The 27,499-nt window shown below is 44.2% G+C and overlaps 1 protein-coding gene and 1 pseudogene across 1 annotated transcript; one reads left to right on the plus strand and one right to left on the minus strand.

Moving 5' to 3' along the window:
* Positions 216–26,587, minus strand: LOC102178292 (membrane-spanning 4-domains subfamily A member 5). The gene is made up of 5 exons (XM_018058937.1): positions 26,339–26,587; positions 18,368–18,496; positions 15,527–15,583; positions 14,510–14,662; positions 216–356 (listed from the first exon to the last, which is right to left on the minus strand). The coding sequence occupies exons 1-5, from the start codon at positions 26,489–26,491 to the stop codon at positions 234–236; spliced, it is 615 nt and encodes a 204-aa protein (XP_017914426.1). The 5' UTR covers positions 26,492–26,587; the 3' UTR covers positions 216–233.
* On the plus strand, positions 990–6,679 carry LOC106502929 (annotated as a pseudogene).

Raw genomic sequence — 27,499 nt, forward strand, 5'->3', positions numbered from 1 at the left:
ATCTCGGGAGAGGAGGAGATGGTCTTGCAAAGAGGCAGGGTGTGGTTTATCAGCCAAAATGTTCCCAGTCCCCATCCCCTGCCCGCCCCGCCCCCAGCCCCCACCAAGCAACTCCTTTGAGTCACTCCCCTTTGCTTCAAGGAATTACCGGCCTTGAGAGTCTGTGTTCCTGCTGGCTTTTCCTCACAAGCACAATTCGCCTCCCAGTCACATTTTATACCAGGCCTTTATTCTCACAGCTCTGCTCCGTCCCATTCCTCACAGTCACCACACTCAGTGGGTCCCCTCATGATGGAGAAAGACAGGGAAATGAGAAATTCAGCGATGCTGAAGGCCATCAACATAACCAAAATTCCCTGTAACAGAAGAAAACATGAAGGGACACAGTATGAGCACAGCAATGCTCAGGCCATAGTGATCTCCATGCTGATGGGGCAGCAGTGATAAGGCGAGAAATGAGACCTCCACGTCCCAAGTGTGTCTGACGCTTAGGAAGCAAACTGCGGGAGGGTTGTGAGGAGATGTGGGTGTTTTCACACAGCAGGCACAGCAGGGCCCTGTATAGAACAGCATCATTGTTTTCCTGGAGGAAGTTATGCAAGAGGTAGTTACGCATCTACTTTCTGAATTATACGCTGAATTATATGATTCCACTTCATAAAAATGCAATACAGAGAAATGTTTTAAAAGCGGCCGTTGAAAGAGAAAGAAAGAAGGTTAAGAAACGAAAAAGGAGCAAAAATAGAAAAGGAAAGCAAAAGAGGGGAAAGAACCTACAGGCTAAGGAAAAGAGGAACATGCAGAAAAAGACACCTTTTAATGTAACGCTAATAGTAACTTCTTGTGTTCTTCTTGTTACCACTGAAGACCTTGAAAATATTTTGTACTCTGGCCACTAAGGGTGTCTGCAGGGACACACACCTGTTAGTAGCCCAGGGGCTGGTCACAACTTGGGTTCTGCTAGTGAAGGTCTGTAAAGATGAGCATGGATGGCGCTCTCTCCTACAGCTGTCTGCGTCTGCACACTTCGACTAGAGGCGGAAAAATTGTTCTCAGGTCACACACAGCAAGCCACTCCGGTATTCTCGCCTGGAAAGTCCCATGGACAGTGGAGCCTGGCGGGTTACAGTCCATGGGGTTGCCAAGAGTCTGACATGACTGAGGACAGTACCTCTTGGTGTAGTTATGATTCTTTTATTCTTTAGTGACTGGAAATAGTTTGTTTCTTCTTTCTCCTCTTCTGTTCTTCTCTGCTTTTTGTTTGATTTTTGTCTTTTTCTTTGTGTTTACCGTTCTGGAAAATGCTGCAGTAAACGTCCTTGCGCACAGGTCCTTACGTGTGGGGGACTCAGTGCTGTGGGGACTGCTTTCTGGGTTAAGGTGGGTGCATCTTTCGTATAAGTGAGTGTCTCCTTGCTTTCCAGAATCTTAGGAACATTTCACATTCCTGTTACTTAAGTACACAGAAGCATCCGTTGCACCATTTCCTGGCCAGTCACAACTTTTATAAGTCTGGTTTTTGCCAGTCGAGTGTATGCAGATCCTCGTCCATTGTTGGTTTGCGTGGCATTTCCCGGCTAGTGAATGTGAGCGTCCCTCTGAGTGTCTCTGGCTGCTACGTCCGCGTGTTTGGTCCTTCCTCATAAACCTTTGTCTATTTCTTCCGTTGTGTTCTTCACTTTTTTGGTCACTTTATTTTCTCTTTGTGTATAAAACCCTTAAAACTTCGCTGTTACCTGCTTTAAAAATATTCTTCCAGTTCTTTTACCGTTGCAGAGCTCTAACGTAAATGTGTTTTCCTTGCCCTTTTGTGATTTCTGGATCAGGACCATACACTCCACCACACAGTACGTTCTCCGTGTCCTCTGCTAGTCAACTCCCCTCCCCCCAGGGGAACCGCTCTCGTGATTGCTGACACAGCTGGTTGGGTCTGCTGCTGCCTCTGCATCTGAATCTGCTCACAGACTGGGCTGCGCTTCAGCCACGCTGCTGCCTGCGCCACTGTCCCACTGTGTGAGCATCGCAGTCGGTTGCGCCTCTCTGCTGCCGACAGACATTTGAATTGTTTCAAGGTTTTAATTGCTGCGAATAGATTTCCCCAGAAATCTATTGGTTTCTTGGTTAATTGTTGGGTTGTGCTGATATGTAAATAAGTCTATGCTTAATTTTGTTAAAAGCTACCAGGTGGTTGACTCCTAGTTCCTCCATATTCTGGCCAGCACTCAACTCTGCCAGCTCTTTTAATCCAGGCACTTCTGGTGTACGTGCAGCGTATCTCACTTGTGATTTTAATTTGCATTTTTTGGTAAGTAACAATGCTGAACAGATAGATGCTCACTAGTCATTGGTGTGCCTTTCTTTGCGAGGTGCTCGTGCAGGCCTTACTTTTATTTTTCAGTCTTTTTATTGTGGATTTTCAGGAATGCTTATATATTCTGGATGTGGGTCCTCTATCAGTTACATGTATTGAGGAGATCACCTCCCATTCTGTGCCTGGCATTTTCACTTTCTTTTTAAAAAAACTGAGATGTGTGACATGTAACATTGTGTAACTTGAAGGTGTACAGCATGTTGATATAATACATTCATATGTTACAGTATAATTACCACCATGGTGTTCATCAGTCAACACTTCTATCACGTCATGTAATTATCTTTTCTTTTTTATGATGAGAACATTCACAGTCGAATCTCCTAATGACACTGAAGTCTGTGATACAGTAGTGTTTACAGTAACGCTAAGCCACATGTTAGGTCTTCAGACCTTATTCGTCTTGTAAATGGAAGTTTAAACCCTTTGACTAACATCTCCTCAAATCACCCACTGCCAGCCCCTGGTAACCACCATTCTATTCTGTTCCCATAAGTTTGGATTTTTTAGATTCCACGTATAAGTGATGTCATACAATATTTATCTTTCAATATCTGACTTATGTCCCTTAGCATAATTTCTTCAAGGTCTACCCATTTTGTTGCAAATGGTAAGATTTCTTTTTTATAACTGACTAATGTTCCTGTGTGTCTGTGTGTCTGTGTGTGTGTGTATCTCATATTTTCCGTCAGTGGGCAGCAATGTTCCTGTGTGTGTCTGTGTGTGTGTGTGTGTGCCTCTCATTTCTTTAGTGCCCATCCGTCAGTGGGCAGCTAGTTTGTTCCCATGCCTTGGCACTTGTAACTCTTCCTGCAGTGAACATGGGGGGACACATATTTCAGCTGCGTTGCAGTCTGCTTTGGATTAAATGCCAGAGTGGATTTGCTAGATCATATTATAGTTCTATTTTTAATTTTTTTAGCCGCCTCCATCCTGTTCTCCATAGTGATGACACTAACTTTCTTTTCTACTGACAGTACACAGGGGTTCCCTTTTCTCTACATTCTAGCCGACATTTGTCATTTCTCGCCTTTTGACAGTAACCATTCTGGCAGGTGTGAGATGGCATCTCACTGTGGTTTTGATTTGCGTTTCCCTGATGATTCGTGATGTTGGGCATCTGTTCTTGCATCTATTGGCCTTTTGTATCCTTCATAAAAACTTCTATTCAGACCCTCTGCCCATTTTTTAATTGGATTTATTTTGCTGTTGATTTGCATGGTTTTTAGAATTTATTTTGGATCTTAGACTCATATTAGATGTATTGTTTGCAGATACTTTCTCCTATTCTATAGGTTCACTTTTTATCTTCTTGATGGTTTCCCTTGCCGTACAGAAGCTTTTCAGGTTGATATTAGTAGTTCCACTTTTTAATTTTGTTTTTTTCACCTTTGCCTTTGGTGTCAAATTCAAAAAATCATTGCCAGGACCAATGTCAAGGAGCTTACCTCCTATGTCTTCCTCTAGGAGTTTTACGGTTTTAGGTCTCACATTCACGTCTTTAATCAATTTGAGTTTATTTTCGTGTGTGGTGTAAAAGATAGTGGCCCAGTTTTATCCTTTTGCATGTGGCTGCCTGGGTTTTCCCAGCACCACTTATTGGAGAGATTGTCCTTTCCTCATTTTATACTCTTGGCTCCTCTGTCATAAGCTGACTGACCGTGTCTGTGTGGGTTTATTTGTGGGCCTTCTATTCTGTCCCACCGGTCCTTCTTTCTGTTTTCAGGCCAATACTGTACTGTTTTGATGACTGTAGCTTTGTAATATGCTTTGAAATCAGGAAGTGCAATATCTTCTGCTTTTTATTTCTCAAGATTACTTTAGCTATTTGTGGTATATCGTGCTTCCATACAAATTTTAGTGGTTTTTTTTTCCTTCTATATTTGTGAAAAATGCCACTGGCGTTTTGGTAGGGATTGCATCGGCTGCTGATTGCTTTGGGTAGTATGGACATTTTAATAATATTAACTCCTTTAATCCATGAGCAGAGGGTATCTTTCCATTTCTTCGTGTCTTCTTTATTTTCTTTATTCAATATCATATTTTCCAGTATGCCAATCTTTCACTTCCTTGGTTAAATTAATTCCTGTGTATTTTCTTTTTTGATGTAATTTCAAATGGGACTGGGTTCATTAATTTTTCTTTCTGATAGTTTGTTATTAGTGTTTAGAATGCACTTAACTTTTGTTTGTTGATAAATAATCCACCAAAAATTATTAAAACTAATAAACAAATTCCATGAAGTTGCAAGACACAAAACTGATACACAGGCACAAGCGTGCTCTGCAATCTCTGCGGACGGCGCAGGACACAGGGCAGGTGGGACAGGCCTAGAAAGGGGTAACGTAGAAGCAATCCCTCTCTGCAGTATTGAGGGTCACTGTGCAGCCACAGGGCTTCCCTGGAGGCTCAGAAGGTAAAGAATCCGCCTGCAAGGCAGGAGACCTGGTTTGATCCCCGGGTGGGGAAGATCCCTTTGGAGAAGAGAGTGGCTGCCCACTCCAGTATTCTTGCCTGGAGAATTCCATGGACAGAGAAGCCTGGCGGCTACAGTCCGTGGGGTTATAGAGATGGACAGTCGAACTGAGTGACTAACACTTTCACTTTCAATAATTAAAACTTACCAACGTCTCAAGTTCTTCAAAGCTTTACCTTCTTCTCTGGTAAAGCTAAAGTGTTACTCGCTCAGTCGTGTCTGACTGTTTGCACCCCATGAACTGTAGCCCACCAGACTCCCCTGTCCATGGAATTCTGCAGGCGAGAATACTGGAGTGGGATTTTCCGGCGTAAGGTGGCTGCAGCGCGTGTGCTGAGGACCTGGAGCTGGACGGCGGGGCAGCTGTTTCTGCAGATAAGTGGCATCATGCAACATCTGTCTTTCTCTGCCTGATGGACTTCACTCATTTGACAGCCTACTTGTGTCCGCTACTTTCACACATGTGGTAATGTTCATGTTTTGAAGCCAAAATATGTGTGTTTCTTTGGTTATCCTCCATTCAAGTACAGTCATCTACATCAGTGGCTGGAAACAACTGCTGCTCTCCAGGGACAGGTTGTTCAGTTCAAACTCTCAGACACTGGAGAACGGATTAGAGAAGCAACTGTTCAAGAATGGTACGTAAAAGAAGGAGATACAGGGTCTCAGCTTGATAGCATCTGTGAAGTTCAAAGTGATAAAGCTTCTGATACTATCACTGGTCATTATGATGGAGTCATAAGAAGCTGTGTTTTAATCTAGATGATACTGCCTATGTGGGAAAGCCATTAGGAGACACAGAAACGGAAGCTTTAAAAGATTCAGAAGAAGATGTTATTGAAAGCCCTGCTGTGTCCCATGATGAACACACACACCAAGAGATGAAGGGCCAGAAAACAGCGGCGACTCCTGCAGTTCTTTGCCTTGCGATGGAAACCAGTATTAAGCTGAGTGAAGTTATTGGCTCGGGAAGAGATGGCGGAATACTTAAAGAAGATATTCTCAACTACCTGGAAAAGCTAACAGGAGCTACACTACCTCCTTCACCAAAAGCTGAAATGACGCCGCCTCCACCAAAACCGAAAGACAGAACTATTCCTATTCCAATATCGCAGCCTCCAGTGCCCACAGGCAAAGACAGAACCGAACCCATGAAAGGCTTTCACGGATCAATGGTCAAGACCATGTCTGCGGCCCTGAAGACACCTCATTTTGGGTATTGTGATGAGGTTGACCTTACTGAACTGGTTAAGCTATGGGAAGAATTAAAACCCATTGCTTTTGCTCGTGGAATTAAGCTTTCCTTTATGCCCTTCTTCTTAAAAGCTGCTTCCTTGGGACTACTACAGTTTCCTATTCCTAATGCTTCTGTGGATGAAAACTGCCAGAACATAACATACAAGGCTTCTCATAACATTGGAATAGCGATGGACACAGAGCAGGGCTTGACTGTATCCAGTGTGAAAAACGTTCAGATCTGCTCCATATTTGAGATCACGACTGAACTGAGCCGCCTCCAGAAACTGGGCTCTGCGGGCCAGCTCAGCACCAGTGACCTCCTAGGAGGAACGTTCACTCTTCCCAACATTGGATCAATTGGTGGTGCCCGCCAAACCAGTGATGCTTCCACCTGAAGTGGTAACTGGGGCCCTGGGAACAATCAAGGCCCTTCCCCACCTTAACGAGAAAGGGGAAGGCCGTAAGGCCCAGATAATGAACGTGAGCTGGTCAGCTGATCACAGAATCATCGATGGCGCTACAGTGTCACACTTCTCTAATTCGTGGAAATCCTACTTGGAAACCTGGCTTTTATGCTACTAGATCTGAAATGAAGATTGATCAGACATCCTTGAACTTTCTGAGCTTCCAAAGAGCGTGTAGAGCCCAGCTGTGCAGCACACGCCCTCACGGCAGTTAGTGTTGTAAATGGCTTCTGATGCATGATTATGGTTCCGAGGCACAAAGGGGATCAACTATTCTGCCAGGCTTTTCCTGAAAAGGAATAACGGTGTACCAGTTCTCCCAGGCCTGTCACACTTTATAGGTCACAGAATTGAGCTGAAGTGTGATTTCTTAATATGGTGCTGAGGCCTTTGTGTCCGTGGATCGAAACTGGAAGGAACACCACAATGAGTATTACCGAGAGACAGGCAGCCACGTACCGTATTTGCCCTGTTTTTTCCTCTCTCTTTTTAAATTTTATTTTAAACTGAAGACTTATTTTATTTTAAACTTGAGTTAAACTTAAGTTTATTTTAAACTTAAGACTCTTAATGAAACTTAGAGAGTTGCATTATACTTAGTTGGGAAAAGGAATTTATATACAAATATATTTTCTATTTCCCCACAAGAATGCAAATTATTTTATAAAGTAAGTGCAATTATATTTACCTTTTAAGATATCCAGGAGTCTGTTGTTCTGTAGCTATTATCATCTGTAAATGTCTTATTTGTATAAAGTAATGTCTTTTGAAAGTGAAAATTTTAAGCTAATCTTAAAATGTCCAATTATAGTTTTGTAACCTATAAGGCCATTGAAAGTATTTGTTTAAAGTGGATAAACTTTTAGAATTTTGGCAATATTTTAGTGTTTTATTGGGAGAAATTTCACTTTTACAACCTTGCTTCAATGTGAGGAAGGTACTTAAAATGTACCAGTCACTGACATTGTCTTACATTCAGAAATCCATTATCTTTTAATTTTATTTTTATACTTTCTTGGTCTTCAGCTAAAAGGGATAGACTAAGAAATTAGAGTCTGTTCTGGTCTCCATATCCTGAGAAGGACTTTGAATCAGGGGAGTGAGAAGACTAATGGGTAATTATGGACATTAAAATGAAATAATAAATTTTGCACAGAAATAAAGGTATCCTCATGATCATTTTTTTAGAAGCCCACTTGAATGAGAAAGTCAGGTTGTTTCTGATATTGTCTAAGTGAATCCTGTTGTTCAAGTGAGGTTTTATGACAGAAAAAGTTGTTTTAACTTCTTTTTGATTTTTTTCAAAATGGAAATCATGTGTAAGTCAGAAAATAATGGATCTAATGAATGTTATTCTTTTTAAAGTTCAGAAAATATGAAGAATTGCAAAGGAAATAAAATCATCCATAATCCTGCCACTATTAACAGCTAGATCAAGCTATCTGCATACATAGCTGTTCTTTCTACGAAAATGAGATTGTGCTGATCTATTATTTTATAATTTGATTTTTAATTTAATATTATATTATCAGTCAATAAATGACTCCATATTATAATCCTTAAAGAAAAAAAAGAGTACTGGAGTGGGTTGCCGTTCCCTTTCCAGGGGACCTTCCCCACCCGGGACTGAACCCCAGTCTCCTGCACTGCAGGCAGATTCTCTACCGTCTGAGCCCCGAGGGAGCCCTATCAAACTGTAGGCCGACAGAATCACTCCCCGTTTCTGCTTGCATGTCAGTGTTGTCTGGCATGTTGAATGCGTCATCGAGTCCAGTGCATATTATTACTATCACCACTGCGTCATACCAGCAGCGCTCACCTGGGCGTGTCCGCGTGTCCACTCTATCCGTTGATCTTCTGGTGCTGCTGCTGCGCCTCACTGCGCCGGCCTCTCCTTCTGTTTGGAATTCCTCCTTCGTTATTCCTTTAGTGGCGGTGTACAGGGGGCAAACTCAATCTTTGTATCTCTAAAAACTCTTCATCTCACCCTCAGGTGAGACATTTTAATGGATAACGATAGGTTATAGGTTGGCAGTTACTTTATTCAGCACAGTGAAGATATTGTTCTGTCTCCTTCTTTTCCTGATGCTTTTGGAAAGTTAGCCGTCCATTCAGTTGCTTCAGTTTTTCCTTTTTCGTAATTATTAAAATCTTTATTTATTTATTTAGTTTTAGTTTTAGTTATGATTGCTGAGAGTTGAGAAATGAAAAGAAAACTTAATTTGGAAAAATGACTCAGCAAATAGTTAAAGTGCACCACAGTCTGGTATGAAAGGCTACTGCCTAAATTCAAGCTTTTAACTTAAGGCTTTTCAGAGCCTCATTATTTTATTCAAGATAAACCCATGGAGAACTGCTTTAATGGTAATTTTATGTTAATTCATGTTTTCCGAAAATAAGATTGTCGTCTGTGCCTGCGACTCTTCTGCTTTGCAAGTCTAACCGTTTCCTGTCCTGTCCCGGAAACCGCCCCACGGCTGACTCAGCTGATGAAACCCTCTTGTGCCCTTTTCTGTTCTTGCCTGTTGGGCCTGAGACTCTGTGCTCTCCTCTGCTTAACAAATGTAACAAATTAAGCTGTTAATTGTCATAGATTTTGCTGGTAATCTTCGAAGGAGCCAGGCCAGACCCCTCGCCATTATGGTCCTGTGACTCGCCTGGTGGCTGTCCCTGGACCCCCGTGAGCTTCCCTGTCCAGGGTTTGACTGTCCTTGCTGGTGAGGCGAGCATAGCACTTTTCATCGAGCAGGGTTTATTTATTTGTCCACGTCGCTGGTCTCCCAGAGCCCTTTTTCATTATCTCTCAGATTTGTTCTCATTTTTTTCCTCTGTGAAGGTCTGCCCAAGCTTTGCCACTAGCCATCCCGTCTGCCCATCTGCCTCCTATCTGTGTTTCTCTGCGTGTGTAAGAATAGGTCACAGGGCAGGAGTTATTTCAGGTTTTCTCATCCTTATCCAGCCACGGGGACTAATGAGTGAAAGGTCTCTTTGAGCAATAGCCCTTCTAGAAACAACTGTCTTGGATTCCTCCTTAAAATATTAGAAGAATTTTTTTTTTAGTTTTATTTATGCATAAGAAATTTGCTGTGGGATAGATTCTTTTTGACAAATCCCACCTGTCAGAGGCGGCTGATTCCTTTTGTCCGCAGGGAGGGGTGGATTTTCCAAGGCTGTCACTATCCCTCAAACTTCTTACTTTCCAGTTAATCATTGGCTGAGTCCTTGGAAATTAACTCTGTGTTATATTTCAGTCAGTATTTCAATGGATTTGATTCCCATTCTGAGAACATGGATGATGCAATAAATTTGTCACTTTTCCCCTCTGATATAGACTGCTTTCCTTTGACAGCTATTTATCATTCTTTGCCTCCTTAGGCAGGAGCTTGGTTACTTCAGAAACTTCATCAGAGAAAGAATACACATGAGCCTTGTTCGTAGACCTTGCTAACAACCCCCCCCCGCCGCCCCCCGCCCAGCCACACACACACACACCTTTCCTGGCCTCAAGCTCTGCTCTTCTAGCATTTCTCCAGAAGTAAATGGTCCAAAAGACAGGACAGCTTGCAGACAGCGGGTGCAAGTGCCTCGATTTACCAAGTAAATTGCTTCCACTCAAGATGATTGAAACAAACTACCCCCACCCCCCGCCCGGCTCAGAGTGACAGACACTGCTGGCGGCAATGTGCTCAATTTCTAGGCCCGCTCCCCGCTATACTAGCTCAGAGTTCTCGGTTGTTGGTAGACAGTCCTACACACATGGGACCACCAAGGTAATCTTTGAAAATTGCTATTGGCATAAGAGACAAACTCCTAAAAAGACACAAGCTACTGAAATTAACCCAAGAAGAGATAGAACATCTGAATATATCTATAACAAGTAATTATATAACTTCTACAGAGAAAAGCCCAAGGCCAGGAGACTTTGTTGGTGAATTCTTCCAAATGTTTACTGACACCATCATTGCTTCACAAATCTCTGCCCCCCCCCACCAAAATATAAGAGCAGAGAATATTTCCCAGCTCATTCTGTAAGGCCAGTTTTAACCAGACACAGAATCAAAGGCATCACACAAAAAAGGACAGCTATAGACCAGTATCTTTTAGAAATACAGATGCAAAAACCTTTTAACAAGATACTAGGAAACTGAATCCAACAACATTTAAAAAGGATTATGCACAATGACCAAGCAGAGATTTGTGAAGCAATGATGTTGTCAGTAAATTTATCTCAAGAATCTAAGGTTTATTTAGGATAAAAAAATCGATGCAATATACCATATTAATAGAATAAAGGACAAAACCACACGATCATCTCAATAGGTAAATTGAGAAAAAGCATGTAACTAATTTATTACCCATTATAAAAATATTCAACATAGTAGAAAGAGGAGAGAATGTCCTCAACCAGAAAAAAGTTCTCAGACAACGTGCTACTTGAGGGTGAAAGACTAGATGTTTTCTCTGAAAGTACAGAAGAAAAATAAGGATGTCTGTCTGCTCTTGCAACTTCAGTTCAACATTGCGCTGGATGTTCTAGCCGGGGCAGTTGAACAGAAAAAGAAAGGAAAGCATCCATATTCGAAGAAAAGGAAAACTATCTGAATTTGCATAAGATGACACCACCCTTATGGCAGAAAGTGAAGAGGAGCTAAAGAGCCTTTTGATGAAAGTGAAAGAAGAGAGTGAAAAAGCTGGCTTAAAGCTCAACATTCAGAAAACTAAGATCATGGCATCTGGTCCCATCACTTCATGGCAAATAGATGGGGAAACAGTGGCTGACTTTATTTGGGGGGCTCCAAAATCACTGCAGATGGTGATTACAGCCATGAAATTAAAAGACACTTACTCCTTGGAAGGAAAGTTATGACCAACCTAGATAGCATATTAAAAAGCAGAGACATTATTTTGCCAACAAATGTCAGTCTAGTCAAGGCTATGGTTTTTCCAGTGGTCATGTACGGATGTGAGAGTTGGACTAGAAAGAAAGCTGAGTGCTGAAGAATTGATGCTTTTGAACTGTGGTGTTGGAGAAGACTCTTGAGAGTCCCTTGGACTGCAAGGAGATCCAACCAGTCCATCCTAAAGGAGATCAGTCCTGGGTGTTCATTGGAAGGACTGATGTTGAAGCTGAAACTCCAATACTTGGGCCACCTGATGCAAAGAGCTGACTCATTGGAAAAGACCCTGATGCTGGGAAAGATTGAGGGCAGGAGGAGAAGGGGACGACAGAGGATGAGATGGCTGGATGGCATCACCGACTCAATGAACATGGGTTTGGGTGGACTCTGAGAGCTGGTGATGGACTAGAGGCCTGGCATGCTACAGTTCATGGGGTCACAAAGAGTCGGACACGACTGAGCGACTAAACTGAACTGAACTGAACTCATGTTCTTGTATATAAAATAACGTAAAGAATCCTCCAAGAACTATTACAAATGATAAGTTAGAGTGAGAGTATATAGTCCATTAATATAAAGGTCAACTGTATTTCCACACAGTAGCAATGAATATCACAAAAATAGAATTTAGAAAGCAATTCCATTTGCTCATGTACGTGTGCTAAATCGCTTCAGTGGTGTCCAGCTCTTTGTGACCCCATGGGCTATAAGCTCCCAGGCTCCTCTGCCCATCAAATTCTCCAGGCAAGAATATGAGAGTGGGTTGCCATGCCCTCCTCCAGGGGACCTTGCTGACCCAGAGGTTGAAGACATGTCTCTTAAGTCTCCTGCGTTGGCAGGTGGGTTGTGCCACCTGGGAAACGCTAATTTTGTAATAGCATAAAAAAAGAATAAGATAGGAATAAATTTAACAAAAGAAGTGCAGGCTTGTATACTGAAAACTGTTAAGTCATTGACAAAGAAATTAAAGAACTAATCAAATGAAGAGGTTCATGGATCAAACAACTTCGTATATTAAGGTGTCGATACTGGTCTACAGATTCAATGTAATACCTATAAAAATTCCAACTGGCTTTTCTTTTCCCCAAAACTGACTGGATGAGCCTAAATTCATGTGGAAATGCAGAGGCCCACAGCAGCTAGAACAATTCAGAAAAAGAAAAACAAGCTTGAGAACTTGGAGCTCCCTTTTCAGAACTTATCACAAAACTGCCATAATCAGGACGTAGTGGTTTTCTGTTGGTGAGAACGTAAATCGTTGCATCCACGACGGAAAACAGTGTGAAGGTTCCTTAAGAAACCGGAACCAGAGTTACCATATGATCCCGGGATCCCGGTCCTGGGCATATTAACAGACAAAACCGAAATTCAAAAGACACGCACCCCAGGGTTCACCGCAGCAGTGTATGCAGCAGGCGAGACACGGGAGCAACTCGAATGTCCACAGCAGGTGAGCGGGTAAAGACGCTTCATGTACACGAGCCCGGGCATGCTCAGCTGTGCCTGACTCTTCGGGACCCCACGGACTCTAACCCTCCAGGCTCCTCTGTTCATGGGACCCTCCAGGCGAGCACGCTGGAGTGGGTTGCCATTTCCTTCCCCGGGGGACCTTCCCGACCCAGGGGGAAGCTGCGTCTCTGTGCCTCCTGCGCTGGAGGTGGGTTCTCTACCTCTGAGCTGCCAGGCTCCCCGTAGTGACCACACCAGTCTGCATTCGCAGCAACAGTGCAGGAGTCACCCAGTTTATTTTAACCAACAGTTCACGTCCTGGTCGGGGTGCAGGGTGGGAGGACACTGTCAGGGGATCTGGTACAGGGCCACAGTTTCTCAAGGAGATTTCTTTCTTTCTTCATTCGGTTCAGTAAGTTCTCTCTGCTGTTATGGGGCAGAGGATTTTGTATGCCTTTCTGCCCTTACCTGAAGAGTACAGTAACCGCTCAAGGACCCAGGTCCTTAATCTCAATGTGGAGATCTTTTCTAAGTCTTCCCACTTGGAGTGGAGTCTGGGCTGTGGCCTCTTTCTCCTGCCCTAAGCTTAGGCTGGCGACCGGATGCCAACTAGACAACACTGGAAAAGGCCTCGAGGAGAAGCAGCTGTGTTGGTCTTTGGCATCTCGCTGATAGATTTTTAGATTAGGCTTCTGTGTAAAAATTGATCTAGGAGCTCCAGTGACTCTTCAGCTCTGCTGTGTTTTTGAAGTGGTTTTTTTAAATGTAGCATTTTTCTTTGTTTTCAGAGAAGGTTTGATTCAAATAGCTCAATTAACAATTACAAGAAGCAGTCTCTCTCTTTTCTTCTCTTTGGCCTTGCTTTCTATAGTCCTTATACATACAGACACTCAGTGTTTCTTAGAATGTGCCATATGAAATATTTTACTTTTATTAGGATCTCCCTTTTCCAGCTTTCTCAGCAATTTTGGGGTCTCACTATTTTTTTCTCCGTGTAGATTCGGATTTTTTTCCGTTTCTTCACACTAACTTCAGTGGTATTTTGGAAAGAGCAGAGATAAATGCCTGTTTTCTATCTACCGTGTTTTATCAGAAGTCCAGTCTAAATATTAAGACCAGTTCCATAAAAGTACAGTTCCATAAAAGTATCCGTATGTGACTGCGCGCATCCGGGACTGAACTGTCAGCACATTGCTATCTGTACCCTTTTCTTTTAATGTCTCACTTTACCTTTGGGTTTTATTTACTGGCATGCTTGTTTTATCTCCTTATCTGTGAATTCCTAAAAGTGGGGGTTATAATGCGTTCATTTCTCTATTTCACAGTGCCTGCCGTAACAGTCTATCAGATACTGTGATTTCGGTAAGATGTTTGAGAATAAAACACAGTACCCGCGTCTGCAGTGTTTTTTAGGTGATGCTAATAAATGGCAACCCACTCCGGTAGTCTTGCCTGGAAAACCCCATGGACGGAGGAGCCTGGTAGGCTGCAGTCCATGGGGTCGCAACGAGTTGGACACGACTGAGCGACTTTGCTTTGCTTTCAATCGGGTGCTAATAAACCTTCCTGAGTAAACGCGTTTCTCCCCGCCCTGAAAGAGCAGCCCACTTACAATGAAGAGGGTGGTGACCGCGTAGCACTCACTAACTTCCCCCGCGTAGCCGCACAAGAAGTCTCGGTCTATGAGGAAGCCGATGACGAGGAGGAAGATGCCCGCCGCGGCGGCCAGGGCGCTCAGCGCGCTCATTATCCGGCTCAGCGTCACCTGAAAGACAGTGAGACCCGACGCGGTGGCAGCGCAGCGCGGACAGAGCCGCGGACGGGAGGCGCGCAGGCTGAGCGGCCCCGGGCGGCCTGCGGCCCCGGCGCCGGCGCTTGGCCTCTGTGGGCTTCAGGCCCTCGTCCACAGAAAGGAGGGGGTCCAGTGAACTGGCCATAACCCTTCCACCCCCGCAAAGCCGTACCTAAGTTGCCCCCCATTTAATTGCGGGAAGCAGCCCACAGCGGACAAAAGAGGAGCTAACGGTTAGGGGGCAGCCGCATCACCTTGCCTTCCCATGCGCCACTAAACGTCGCGGCCTGTCGACATTTCCACTTTATGACTGTTTAATGAAACCTTGTATTTCTTTGCAATTTTTGTTTCCTTCTAAAACTACAAGCCCACAGGTGATGTCCTTTGCTGAAAATAATTGATTGGCCTATGATTTAATATCTCACGTCTTTGCTTCTTTGGGAAAAGTAAAAATACTCTACTTTATAACTTAGTTGTAAATTAAAAGTTGGCATTCATTAACACTGTATTATTTATTTTGAGATTCTGCTTACAAGGTTGAATTACAGAAAATGGATGAGGAAGTTACCGGAACATTGAAACCTGTCCCCCACCCCATATGACTGAGTAACGTGGGCAAGTCATTTATTCAGCCTCAGTGTCTAAGAATTTAACTGGATGCCCTAGAAATGGCACTCGTGTTTTATGATTCTGTGAAAAAAGAAGTAAACATCATTGATCGGTGTCAGTACTTGGCCGTTTGTGGAATTATAGTGGCTTAAGGATTTTCCAAATTCGTTTGCAAGGCTGGAATGATTTAAAGTTAAAATTCTTTAGAAAAGGGGATATATAACTCACCAGAGTTTCTGTGGTTTTTCTTTCCAGGGCAACTAGAAAGGCTCCAGAATTAACGAACTGTTAAAAGAATACATATCTTAGTGACAGACACATTGAGCTGCTTTAAAGAATTCTCGTGGCTAACAGACCGCTGCCCGTTTCTTTTGCATCCCTCCTTCCTGGTTCACACAGTCCCCAAGGCAGTGAGAAGGGCTGATGCCTTCCATGATTGTCCTGAATGTATAGTGGGTGAAATCCGGTTCTAACTATTTGAACATGAGAGATTTTTTTAACCTTACGGGCTTTTTTTGCTTTCTCATCTGTCTTCCTTTCACAGCTATTGTGGACTCAGCTCTGATACCACGAGAGACTAGTGTCAAATCAGTTTACAGCCAACAAGATTGGATTCCACCATTCTTCCAAGAAACCTCCTTCATACCCGTTTGCGTCCAGCGTGTTCTCTTAGATGAGAACATAGATGGAGTTGCAGCTGATACACTGGAAATTCCGGAAAAATCCTGGTAATTTCCATGGAGGTGAGTCACGCTGTGTATTGTTCTTATCAATCTGATCTCAACATATCTGTTTTAAAATTCTCGTCCCGTGGACTGGAGCGCCTTCAGCTCCGTCCCGCCGCTCCCGCTGTCTGGGCTGGCCTCGGTTCTCCTGTAGCTTAAGCCTCTGCCGGTGGTTCTTCCTTGGTACGCAGCAAGGCAGCAGTGCCCCTAATGCCCAAACACCCCCACTCGTTTCCTTCCCACCAGGTTAACCGCTCGTCCTTGAACAGTTAGTCAAGCTGCAGATGTCTCTGGAGAACGTGCCCTCTGTTCTGCAGAGTCAGCTAGTGTGTGGAGAAGGCAATGGCACCCCACTCCAGTACTCTTGCCTGGAAAATCCATGGACAGAGGAGCCTGGTAGGCTGCAGTCCATGGGGTCACACAGAGTCGGACATGACTGAGCGACCTTGCTTTCACTTTTCACTTTCCTGCACTGGAGAAGGAAATGGCAACCCACTCCAGTGTTCTTGCCTGGAGAATCCCAGGGACGGGGGAGCCTGGTGGGCTGCCGTCTATGGGGTTGCACAGAGTCGGACACAACTGAAGCAACTTAGCAGCAGCAGCAGCAGCTTGTATGCCCTTTATCATCACCCATCACACCAGATGATAATTGTCTGACACTCTACTTAGCTGCCTGCCAAGGCAGGAGATGCGGGAGACGTAGGAGACCCAGGTTCAATCCCTGGGCAGGGACGATTCCCTGGAGGAGGAAATGGCAGCACCGCTCCAGTGTTCTTGCCTGGAGACTTCCATGGACAGAGGAGCCTGGCAGGCTACCGTCCACGGGGTCGCAAAGAGTGGGACACGACTGAGCGACTGACAGTCACTACTCAGCTGAGACCTAGAGACCAGGGGCTGCCGTTTCTCAGAATCCCCAGACGCTGCCAGTTTTCTGATACTAGAATAAGTGCTAAAATAATGCTTCTTGAATGTGATTAAATGCTGCTGTGCAGCTCAGAGGGACAGCTGAGAAGTCCTAGCTGCTTCTTCACTTCTCTAAAGGGTAACTTGATCTTTCATCTCTGCTTATATAAGCACTTTCTATGCCTCTGTGATATCTATCAACTACTTTGAAATGACCTGTTTCCATGTTTTCTTTCTTGCTAGATGTGGGAGCCCTTTGAAGGAAGGGCTCATGTGTTATTCTTTTCCTTTGCCCCCTCCCCCACCCAGTTTTATTGAGATATAATTGAATTATAGCACTGTATCAGTTTAGGGTATAGAACCTAATGATTTGACTGACATGTATCATGAAAAGATTACCCCAATAAGTTTAGTTACCATCCACTCATAATCTCGTGTAAGTATCAAATAAAGGAACAGAGAAAGCAAAGAAGAAAAAAAGTTCCTTGTGGTGAGAACTCGTAGGATCCACCCTCTTAAACTTTTTCCCGTGTATCATGTGGCAGTGCTAACCGTGGTCCTGATGCTGTGCGTCGCATTTCTGGCACTTTTATGTCTCATACGGGAAGTGTGGGCCTTCAGAGCAGATTCGCTCGGCTCCCTGCTCGCCTCTGCCCATCCCCCGACCGCTTTCCTGGAGCCCACATATCAGCAAGGGCATCTGGCACTTGTCTTTCTCTGTCTGGCGTTTCAATTGGCGTAATGCCCTCAACGTTCGTGCGCGTTGTCACAGGTGGCAAGATGTCCTCATTTCCTCACGAACAAGACTGAGTGGTGTTTCTGTGTGTGGGGCAGCACAGCCTCTTCGTTTGTGCGCTGATGGACATGTGGGTTGTACCATGACTTGCCTGTTGTAATCGTTGCTGCTATGAACATAGACGTGCTTTTGACCAACTGCTTTTATTTCCTTTGGGTATATTCCTAGAGGTGGGATTTCTGGATCATAAATCTATCTATTTTTCATAATTTTTTGTGAAACCTCTATGCTGTTTTCCATAGTGAAAGTGAAGTTGCTTAGTCGTGTCCAACTTTTTGTGACTCTATGGACTGTGGCCCCCCAGGCTCCTCCGTCCATGGGATTTTCCAGGCAAAAATACTGAAATGGGTTGCCATTTCCTACACCAGGGGTCTTCCATATCTGACTTATAATAGTAATTCATTTTGAATGGATAAGTGGACGAATAGTGTCAAGACCCAAGCAAATATTCCCGAAGGAACCTCAAGACCCAGTGATGGAATGCAAGTAACTGATGAATTGGGGAAATCATTTCAACAGAGGTGGATTTTATTTTAATTTTTCAAACCATATCATGCAACTCAGCGTAGCTCATTTCATCACTAAGAACTCCTTAATGTCCCTGTTGGCATGACTCCAAATTGAATTTGACTGACTTATACTCACCAAAACGGAGCTCCAGAATGGATATCCTGAAATAAATATAAAGGGAAACCTTGGGTATGGATCTTCCAAGGTGAAAAGGAGAACAATTCCAAAAGAAAAGTTCATCACTCCAAACAGGATCTGGACAGCCTGCAAACAGAGGAGAGCGTCCTGGTGAGAAGCGATCGGCGTGGTGGGCTTCCTGTGTGAGAGTTCAGGAGATCTCCTTCTGCTTGAAAGGAAATTGCCCCCGTTTATAAATCGGGGAAGTATAGTAGACACTTCTTTATGAGGACAGTAGAAGCTTCTACAGATATTTTCTTGACCCCTCTGTCCAGTGATTGATGAGAGTAAAACGATCGAATTCCCTGCTCCTGAAAAGGTAGTCCATGGGTTGGGAACATTAGGATCACCTGGGAATTAGAAGTGCGGACTCTCAGGTCATGTCCTGTACTTACTAAATAGACTGTCCAGGTGAGACTGAGAAGTCGTGTCTTAAGCTCTCCAAGCATCAGGGAAAAGCAAATAGAGAACAGATAGACATCACTTCACACCTGTTAGGATGGCGGTCACAAGAGACAAGGGAGCAGTCGCTAGAGCGCACGTTGAGAAGGGGGAGGCCTCGCGCACTGCGGGTGGGGATGTATCGCTGCGGCAGACAGGATGGAGAGTCCCCAGAAAGTGAAAAATAGTCCTGCTGTGTGACCCGGCAATTCCACTCCTGGGTGTATGCACAGAGGAAATGCAATCACTGTCTCAAAGAGCTATCTATACTCTCAGGTTAACCGCAACATTATTCACAATAGGCAAGACAGAGACAGCCTAAAGGTTCATTGGCAGATGCGTGGATAAAGACACACACACGCACACACACGAATATCATTCAATCACAAACAGAAGTCCTGCTTTTACAACAACATGGATGGATCTTGTGGGCATTATGCTAACAGAAGTAAGTCAAAAGAAAAGGCAGATACCGCATTATGCCCTCTATATGCTGAATCTAAAAACTTCAAACTCGGGGTTTCCCTGGTGGCTCAGTGGTGAGGAATTCGCCCGCCAACGAAGAAGACGCAGGTCTGATCCCAGGTCCAGGAAGATCCCACGTGCCGAGGACGATCTGAGCCCGCGCCACAACTATTGATGCTGTCCTCTAGAGCCGGGAAACCACAGCTACCGAGCTGCAGCTGCTGAACCCTGCTCGCCACGACTACAGAGCAGCCCTTGCTCGCCGCAGCTGGAGGAAAGCCCGCCCGGCAATGAGGACCCAGCACAGCCAAAGATAAATGAAATTATTTTTAAAAAACATCAAACTCATAGGAACGGAGAGTAGGATGGTGATTGCTAGGGACTGGGGGGCAGGGGAAATGGGAGATGTTTGTCAAAGGGAACAAATGTTTGGTTTTAAGTTCTGGGGATCGAGGGTCCAGCACAGTGACCGTAGGTAGCAGGACAGTATTGTGGACTTAAAAGTTGCTATGAGAGCCAAGCTTTAACGTTCTCGCCACCATCCCCACAAATTGTATGAGGCGAAGGCGTGGTAACTAACCTTACTGTCTGGACGTTTTGCGATACGTCTGTGTATCAAATCATCGCACTGTGCACCTTAAATTTACACAATGTTATATGTCAACTGTGTCTCAGTAAAGCCGGGGGAGAGACCTCAAAGGCTTTGTCATGTAAGTGATAGAGTCTGAAAAACACCTGATTCTAAATCACCATAGCACAGTGAGCTTAGCTGCTCAGTGATGACCTAGGTGAGTGGAAAAGGAGGAAGACTCAGGAGGGAGGGGATACACGTATGCATATGGCTGATTCATGACGTTATGTTGCACAGCAGAAATTAACACATCCTTGTAAAACAGTTATGCGTGGGTGCTTACTTGCGGAGCTGCGTCCCACTATTTGTGAGCCCATGGACTGTAGCCTGCCAGATTCCTCTGTCCATGGGATTTTCCAGGCAAGAACACTGGAGTAAAACGCCGTTTCCTGCTCCAGGAGATCAGCCCCGCCCATGTCTCCTCCATCGGCAGGCAGATTCTTTACCACTGAGTCGCCTGGGAAGCTAATTACACTCCAGTAAAACACTAATAAGTCACCACACCAGTCTGGCCTCAAGTAGTGGACAGTCAGAAAACCCTTCTGCTGATGACCAGTCCTCTGAGACTGTGGAGGTACCATCATCTCCCGGGGCTCAGAGCACCCCCATCTTTTCTACATTTTTTTATTTTTTTTCTCTCTGCCCCACATTTGTGATGCTCTACAACAGAGACATTACTTTGCCGACAAAGGTCCATCTAGTCAAGGCTATAGTTTTTCCAGTGGCCATGTATGGATGTGAGAGTTGGACTGTGAAGAAGGCTGAGTGCCGAAGAATTGATGCTTTTGAATTGAGGTGTTGGAGAAGACTCTTGAGAGTCCCTTGGACTGCAAGGGGATACAACCAGTCCATTCTGAAGGATATCCGCCCTGGGATTTCTTTGGAGGGAATGATGCTAAAGCTGAAACTCCAGTACTTTGGCCACCTCATGCGAAGAGCTGACTCACTGGAAAAGACTCTGATGCTGGGAGGGATTGGGGGCAGGAAGAGAAGGGGACGACAGAGGATGAGACGGCTGGATGGCATCACGGACTCAGTGGACGTGAGTCTGAGTGAACTCCGGGCGTTGGTGATGGACAGGGAGGCCTGGTGTGCTGCGATTCATGGGGTCGCAAAGAGTCGCACACGACTGAGCGACTGAACTGAACCGAACTTACCGACAACACCAAGTAGTAGTGGTGAGAATGTGTTTGGGTTGGTGAGAATGCTGATTAGAAGGCATACAATATGTGAGTCTGCGTCTTCGGTCTCCATTTATTCCCCGTCCACCTCCTCAGACACTGAGCGCCCCTACTTCCATAGCAAGCACTGTCTGAAAAGGTGCGTTGCAAATGGTACCATCTTCCTCGCCTCCAGACTCATGCTCAGCTCTCGTCGAGCACCGCCGCTTGCGTCTCCCGCTACCACCTTGCGTTCCATATGCCAGAACCAAGTTCCCTTTTCTCCCTTTGAACCTTTTCTTCTTTCTTCCCTCTCTTTGTTTTTAGTGTCATCTTTTTCTGAAGCTTAAAGTCATCTTCAGCTCTTCGAATGTCCCTTGACCTCCTGCAATCAGAAAGTAACCAAGCTTTCCTCTTCCTTCTGTTTTCAAAATCATAAATATTTGGCTTTTGCTCTTCCCTTTTCCCCGTCGTCAGCAATGTTGGGGCCCCTGTTTCACGCACGCCAAGTCCCTCCCATGTGTCAGTGAGTATGCACGAATACTCTCAGCTTGTCTCCATCCGTGGCTGGAAAGTTGATCCCCTTCTCTCTTCCTTCCTTGTCGTGAGCTCTTCCAGCAGGCACACATCGCCTTCTCCTTCTCAGGGCCTAAATGTTCTCGGGCAGTCACGGCCCCTACAGTAGGAAAGCGTGATATTTGGGGAGTAAGTTCAGCTCAGTGGCTGCTACCATTCATCTAGACTATTAATATTGTTCTCTCACTGGCCTTTCGGCACCAGCATCCATTTTCCCTGTTTGACAGTGTCAAAGAGAAGCCCAATCCCATTACTTTTCTCAGTATTGTTTGAAACACAGCAGTCATCAAATTCATTCAGAGAAGTGTTGAAAATGGTCTCCTGCCCCCACCCCCTCAAAACTGTAATTAGGTAGTTCTAGAACAAGGTATGTATTTTATAAAGCTCCTTAGGGTATTTTATTGATTTTACAGACTGGAAAATATTAATACTTATCTATGCTATAAAATCTGAGTAAGGATGGTTTACAGGGTTCCTGGAAATTAGGTCTCCAAATTGCTTTCCTGGTTACTTCTCCTCACCACTTAGTATTTATTTTTTTGTACTTTTTTAACACCATGGTAAAAGGTACATATAAAATTTACCATGTTCACCATTTAATTTAAAAGAGTAAGCTTTATTTTTAAAAGTAGTTTTAGAATTACAGAAAAATTGAGTGGAAAATGCAGAGAGTTTCCGTATATCGCCCTATCCCCTTCCTTCACCTCCTACCCAAATAGCGACGTCTCCCACCGGATGGCGGTCTTGTTAAAGCTGATGAACCAACATCGACACGTGACTGTCCACCAGAGACCGTTCTCTAGACTGGGCTTCAGGGTCTGAGTTGTGCTCCAGGGCTTTTGGGGAATGTATGATGTCGTGTGTCCACCCTTGTCTGTTGTACGCAGTGGTTTTTCCTGCCCTGAAAATCCCCCGTTCTCCACCTCTTCATCCTGCCCTGCTCTCCTCGTTTCCTGGCAGCCCCTGACGGCTTCGTCTGTGTAGTTGTGCTTTTCCAGGATGGCGTATAGTTGGCATCACGTGATAGCTGGTGGCCTCTGCAAGCTGGCTTCCTTTGCTCAGCAGTGTGTGCTTTGGGGCCTCCTCGTCCCTTCGTGGCTTGATGGCTCGTTGCCTTTTCTGCTGAGTGATATTCCACTGGGTGGATGTACCACACTTTACTTATCCATCCTGGTTGTTTCTTACTTTGTCCTTTTTCAATCCTCTCACGTCTTTTAAGCCTGGCTTTTTTCCTTCCAGCTCTCCTTTGCCATTCATGAAAGCTGTGCCACCTTGAACTTTTGCCCATTATGCTTTCTTCATCTAGAATATTCTACCTCCCTCCTCTCTGCTTTCTAAAATTGCACCACTTCTTCTGTGTTCAGATTTGCCATGATGCTGTCTCATCCCCTTAGCTGGAAGTAACTGTTTCCCCTCTGGGTTCTCCTGCCCCACCACCAACACCATTTATCACTTTCAGTAAATGCTGCATTGAAATGCAGTTATTAACATTTTCATTCTCTTCTTTTTAAATTATTCATTTTCTCTCCTCAGTGAGAGAAACTAGACTGTGTGTGTCTTTATAGGCCCTATAATGTTAAACATAGTTTCCTGCATGTAGTTTAATAACGTGTATTTCAGAAATAATTTTCACTCTTCAGCAGAAGTTTGGAAGTCATTACATTTGAATAGGTGCTAATGCAGTTTAGACTGATGGCCCCATTCCTCATGTCGGTGGATCATGTTTATGTACTAATCTCTTTATTTTTCCTGAAAAAAAAAATTGATGTATTTCTATTTTCTATTCTATTTTCTATTTCTATTTTCTGAGGATATTGAAAGGATATTTTCTAAGATTTGGGCAATATTATAGCCTCAAACGGCTTCCCTAGTGGTTCAGATGGTAAAGAACCTGCCTGCAGTGCAGGAGACCTGAGCTAAATTCTTAGAGGGAAGATCTCCTGAAGAAGGAAGTGGCCACTCCAGTGTTCTTTCCCAGAGAATTGCACGGACGGAGGAGCCTGGTGGGCTATAGTCTACGGAGTCGCAAAGAGTCAGACACAGCTGAGCTACTAACGCTTGCACTTTCATAGCCTCAAATATACCTGAGTCACCACATTGTCTGAAGAGAAGATTGCTCAATAATTGATAATTAATGTTGATGAAGTGGACAGATGGATGGATAGATGAAGACTTACAGTATTAAGGAGATTTTCTGCAAAAAATTTCCACATACACAAATACCATATCATTGTTTTCAGACTGAATTTTGATTTTTCATTGGGAAAATATGAAACTGTGGAACTGAACCACCTGAGATATAGAATTTAGTGTGTTGACTTCCATTCAATTTTCTCCTTCCTTTCTTTTTTCTGAACTTGACTAGAAAAAAAATCGTACAGGTAGTCAGTTTGGGGATTTTTACTGTGTGACTTTAAAGAGTCCAGGGATCTTGGCTTATTCATTTAGTGTTTTCCTTTCCATAGAATCTTTTTTTTTTTTTAATTTTTTTATTTATTTATTTTTTTTAATTTTAAAATCTTTAATTCTTACATACCATAGAATCTTACACAGGATTGATATAGAAGTGATACACATCTCCTGAATTGAACGAACATAAACTTTGGAACTGGCTCCTACCTTGAAACATGGTGTCACCAACCATAAAGCAAACAAAAGGACAACCTAAAGAATGGGAGGAATATTTGCAAACGATGCAGCTAACAAAGGCTTAATTTTCAAAACATACAAATAGCTCATACAACGCAACAATAACAAAAAAGCCAGCCCAATCAAAAAACGTGCAGAATATAGATAGGGATTTCTCCAAAAAAGACACAGATGGTCAACAGTCACGTGGGAAGATGCTCAGCATTACTCGTTACTAAGAAATGAAAAGCTACAAGGAGGCACCACCTCACACTGGTCACAATGACCATCATTAAAAATATATAGAAAAATACATGCTGGAGAGGCTGCGGATACAAGGAAACCTTCCCACACTGTTGAGGGGAGTGGAAAACTGGAGGTTCGTTAAAAAGCTAAAAATGGTATTGTCATATGATCCAGAAATCCAATTCGTGAGCATATATCCACACAAAACTGTAATTCAAAACGATACATGTGCTGCAGTGTTCTTGAAAAGTGAAAATTGCTCAGTCATGTCTGACTCTTTTTGACCCCATGGACTATATGCTCCATGGGATTCTCCAGGCCAGAAGACTGGAGTGGGTAGCCATTCCCTTCTCCAGGGGATCTTCCCAACCCAGGGATTGAACCCAGGTCTCCCACACACAGGCGGATTCTTTACCAGCTGAGCCACCAGGGAAGCCCAAGAATACTGGAATGGGTCGCCTATCCCTTCTCCAGGGGATCTTCCCAACTCAGGAATCGAACCGGGATCTCCTGCATTGCAGGCAGATTCTTTACCAGCTGAGATGCGAGGAAAGCCCTTGCAATGTTCATAGTGGCACTGCTTTCAGTAGGCAAGACATAGAAGCAACCCAAATGTTTTACCAACAGATAAATAGAGAAGATTTAGGTCTTCTCTTATAGCTCAGTTGGTAAAGAATTTGCCTGCAATGCAGGAGACCCGGGTTCAGTCCCTGGGTCAGGAAGATCCCCTGGAGAAGGAAATGGCAACCCACTCCAGTATTCTTGCCTGGAGAATCCTATGGACAGAGGAGCCTGGGGGGCTACCATCCTTGGGGTCTCAAGAGTCGAACATGACTGAGCGACTAAACCACCACCACCGTGGTTTCTATGCACAGTGGAATGTCCTTTAGCTATAAATGGAATGAAACAGTCTCATTTGCAGCAACGCTGATGGGCCTAGAGATTATCACTGAGAGAAGTAAGTCAGAAAGAGAAAGACAAATACCATACGATATCATTTAGATGCGGAATCTACAATATGACTTACATGAACTTATCAATGAAACAGAAACACTCAGAGACCTAGGGAACAGACCTGTGGTTTCCAGAGGGGAGGGGAGGCGGGGGCAGGGTTGGACTGGGAGTTTAGGGTCGCAGGTGCAAACTATTATGAATAGACAACAAGGTCCTACTCTGTAGCATAGGAAACTGTATTCAGTACCCTGTGATAAATCATACTAGAAGAGGGTACGGAAAAGAATGTATATATGGCTGAATCACTGCTGCACAGCAGAAATTAGCACAACTTTGTAAATAAACTACACTTCAGTAAAACAGATTTAATAAACATCGTTCTACTGTATGTATGTATGTATATATATATATATATATATATATATATATATTTCCCCCTTCTCTTCTTACCCACTGTCTTAGTTCAGGCTTCTGTACCATAGACTGAGTGGCTTACAAACAGCAGAAATTTATTCCTCATAGTTCTGAAGACCCAAAGTCTGAGCTCTGATTCCCGGCCTGGTTGGGTTCTGAAGGAGGTCCTCTGCCAGGTCGCAGAGTGCTGCTGGCTAGCTGGCTTTCTGGCTTTCTGGCCTCCCCTTCCAAGGGCTCTAATCCCCCATTCATGCAGGCTCCACCAGTGGAAACTAACGAAACGACCTCCCGAAAATCCCGTCTCCAAATACCATCACATTAAGATTAGGATTTCAGATATAAATTTGGGGGCTAACAAACATTAAGCCTCTAACATACCCTGTGTGGAATTTACATGGGGGAAATCTTACTCACCCCTAAGACTTTCATTCTTGTAGCGAGCAATTTTGGAAAGGGCATGCTCGAGTCGTAGGTTGAGCCTGTGGCATCCGCTGACTGAAATTCGGGCATAGTGATGTCTGGAGGAAAGACCAGGAACACAGGACTGTGTGCAGCTCTTGAGCTCATGATGGCGTAGCTGAGGTTCTGAAGTGAAACCTAAAGATGGTTTAGCTGATACTTCAGCCTAGGTCATGCTCTTCTGTACAAGGCCGTCGGAAGCACCGCCATTGTTGTGCTTTGCCTTGGAATTACAGAACCGCTGAGTCATAGTCATGGAATCTCAGGACTGGTCAAGATCTCCAGAAGGTTAGTGAGTAAAAGGCCCAGGTCTGGGGTTCAGAGATCTGCCCAGTAGACCTGATTCAGTCAGGAACTCACTGTGATCTTGGGCAAGTCATAGCCCCCTCTTGGTTTCAGCCTCCTTATCTGTGCACCTATTAGGTTGGACTAAATGGTCTATAAAGACATTTCAATTCTCAAATAAATGAGTTTTATGGACATGTATTCTAGTTCTCTGTCTTCAAACAGGTAGAAAACAAAACCTCTCAGGCCACAGAATTAATTAGCTACGTCTTGAAGCAGATGTATCTATTTAGCCTGTCACTTTTGTTTTTCGCCAGCTGAGTTTATTAGCTTCAGCTCAGTTCAGTTCAGTTGCTCAGTTGCGTCTGACTCTTTGGGACCCCATAGACTGCAACACACCAGGCTTCCTTGTCTATCACCAACTCCCAGACCTGCTCAAACTCATGTCCAGCAAGTCAGTGATGCCATCCAACCATCTCATCCTCTGTCATCCCCTTCTCCTCCCGCCTTCAATCTTTACCAGCATCAGGGTCTTTTCCAGTGAGTCAGTTCTTCCAATCAGGTGGCCAAAGTATTGGAGTTTCAGCTTCAACATCAGTCCTTCCAATGAATAGTCAAGGTTGATTTCCTTTAGGATTGACTGCTTTGATCTCTTTGCAGTCCAAAGGACTCTCAAGAGTCTTCTCCAACACCACAGTTCAAAAGCATCAGTTCTTCCGCACTCAGCTCTCTTTATGGCCCAACTCTTGCATCTGTAATGACTACTGGAAAAACCATAGCCTTGACTAGACGGACCTTTATTAGCTTAGCTGTGAACAAACCACTTTAAGA

Source organism: Capra hircus, chromosome 15 (assembly GCF_001704415.2).
Source record: "Capra hircus breed San Clemente chromosome 15, ASM170441v1, whole genome shotgun sequence".
Taxonomy (NCBI): Eukaryota; Metazoa; Chordata; class Mammalia; order Artiodactyla; family Bovidae; genus Capra; species Capra hircus.

What these genes read in the sequence shown, in the direction of transcription:
- LOC102178292 (XM_018058937.1), bottom strand. Translation starts at nt 26,491, where the DNA reads ATGAGCTCAAGAGCTGCACACAGTCCTGTGTTCCTGGTCTTTCCTCCA. An exon ending in CAAGAATGAAAGTCTTAGGG is followed by an intron (nt 18,497 to 26,338) that starts GTGAGTAAGATT and finishes CTCTGTTTGCAG; the next exon opens with GCTGTCCAGATCCTGTTTGG. An exon ending in CATTCTGGAGCTCCGTTTTG is followed by an intron (nt 15,584 to 18,367) that starts GTGAGTATAAGT and finishes TTCTTTTAACAG; the next exon opens with TTCGTTAATTCTGGAGCCTT.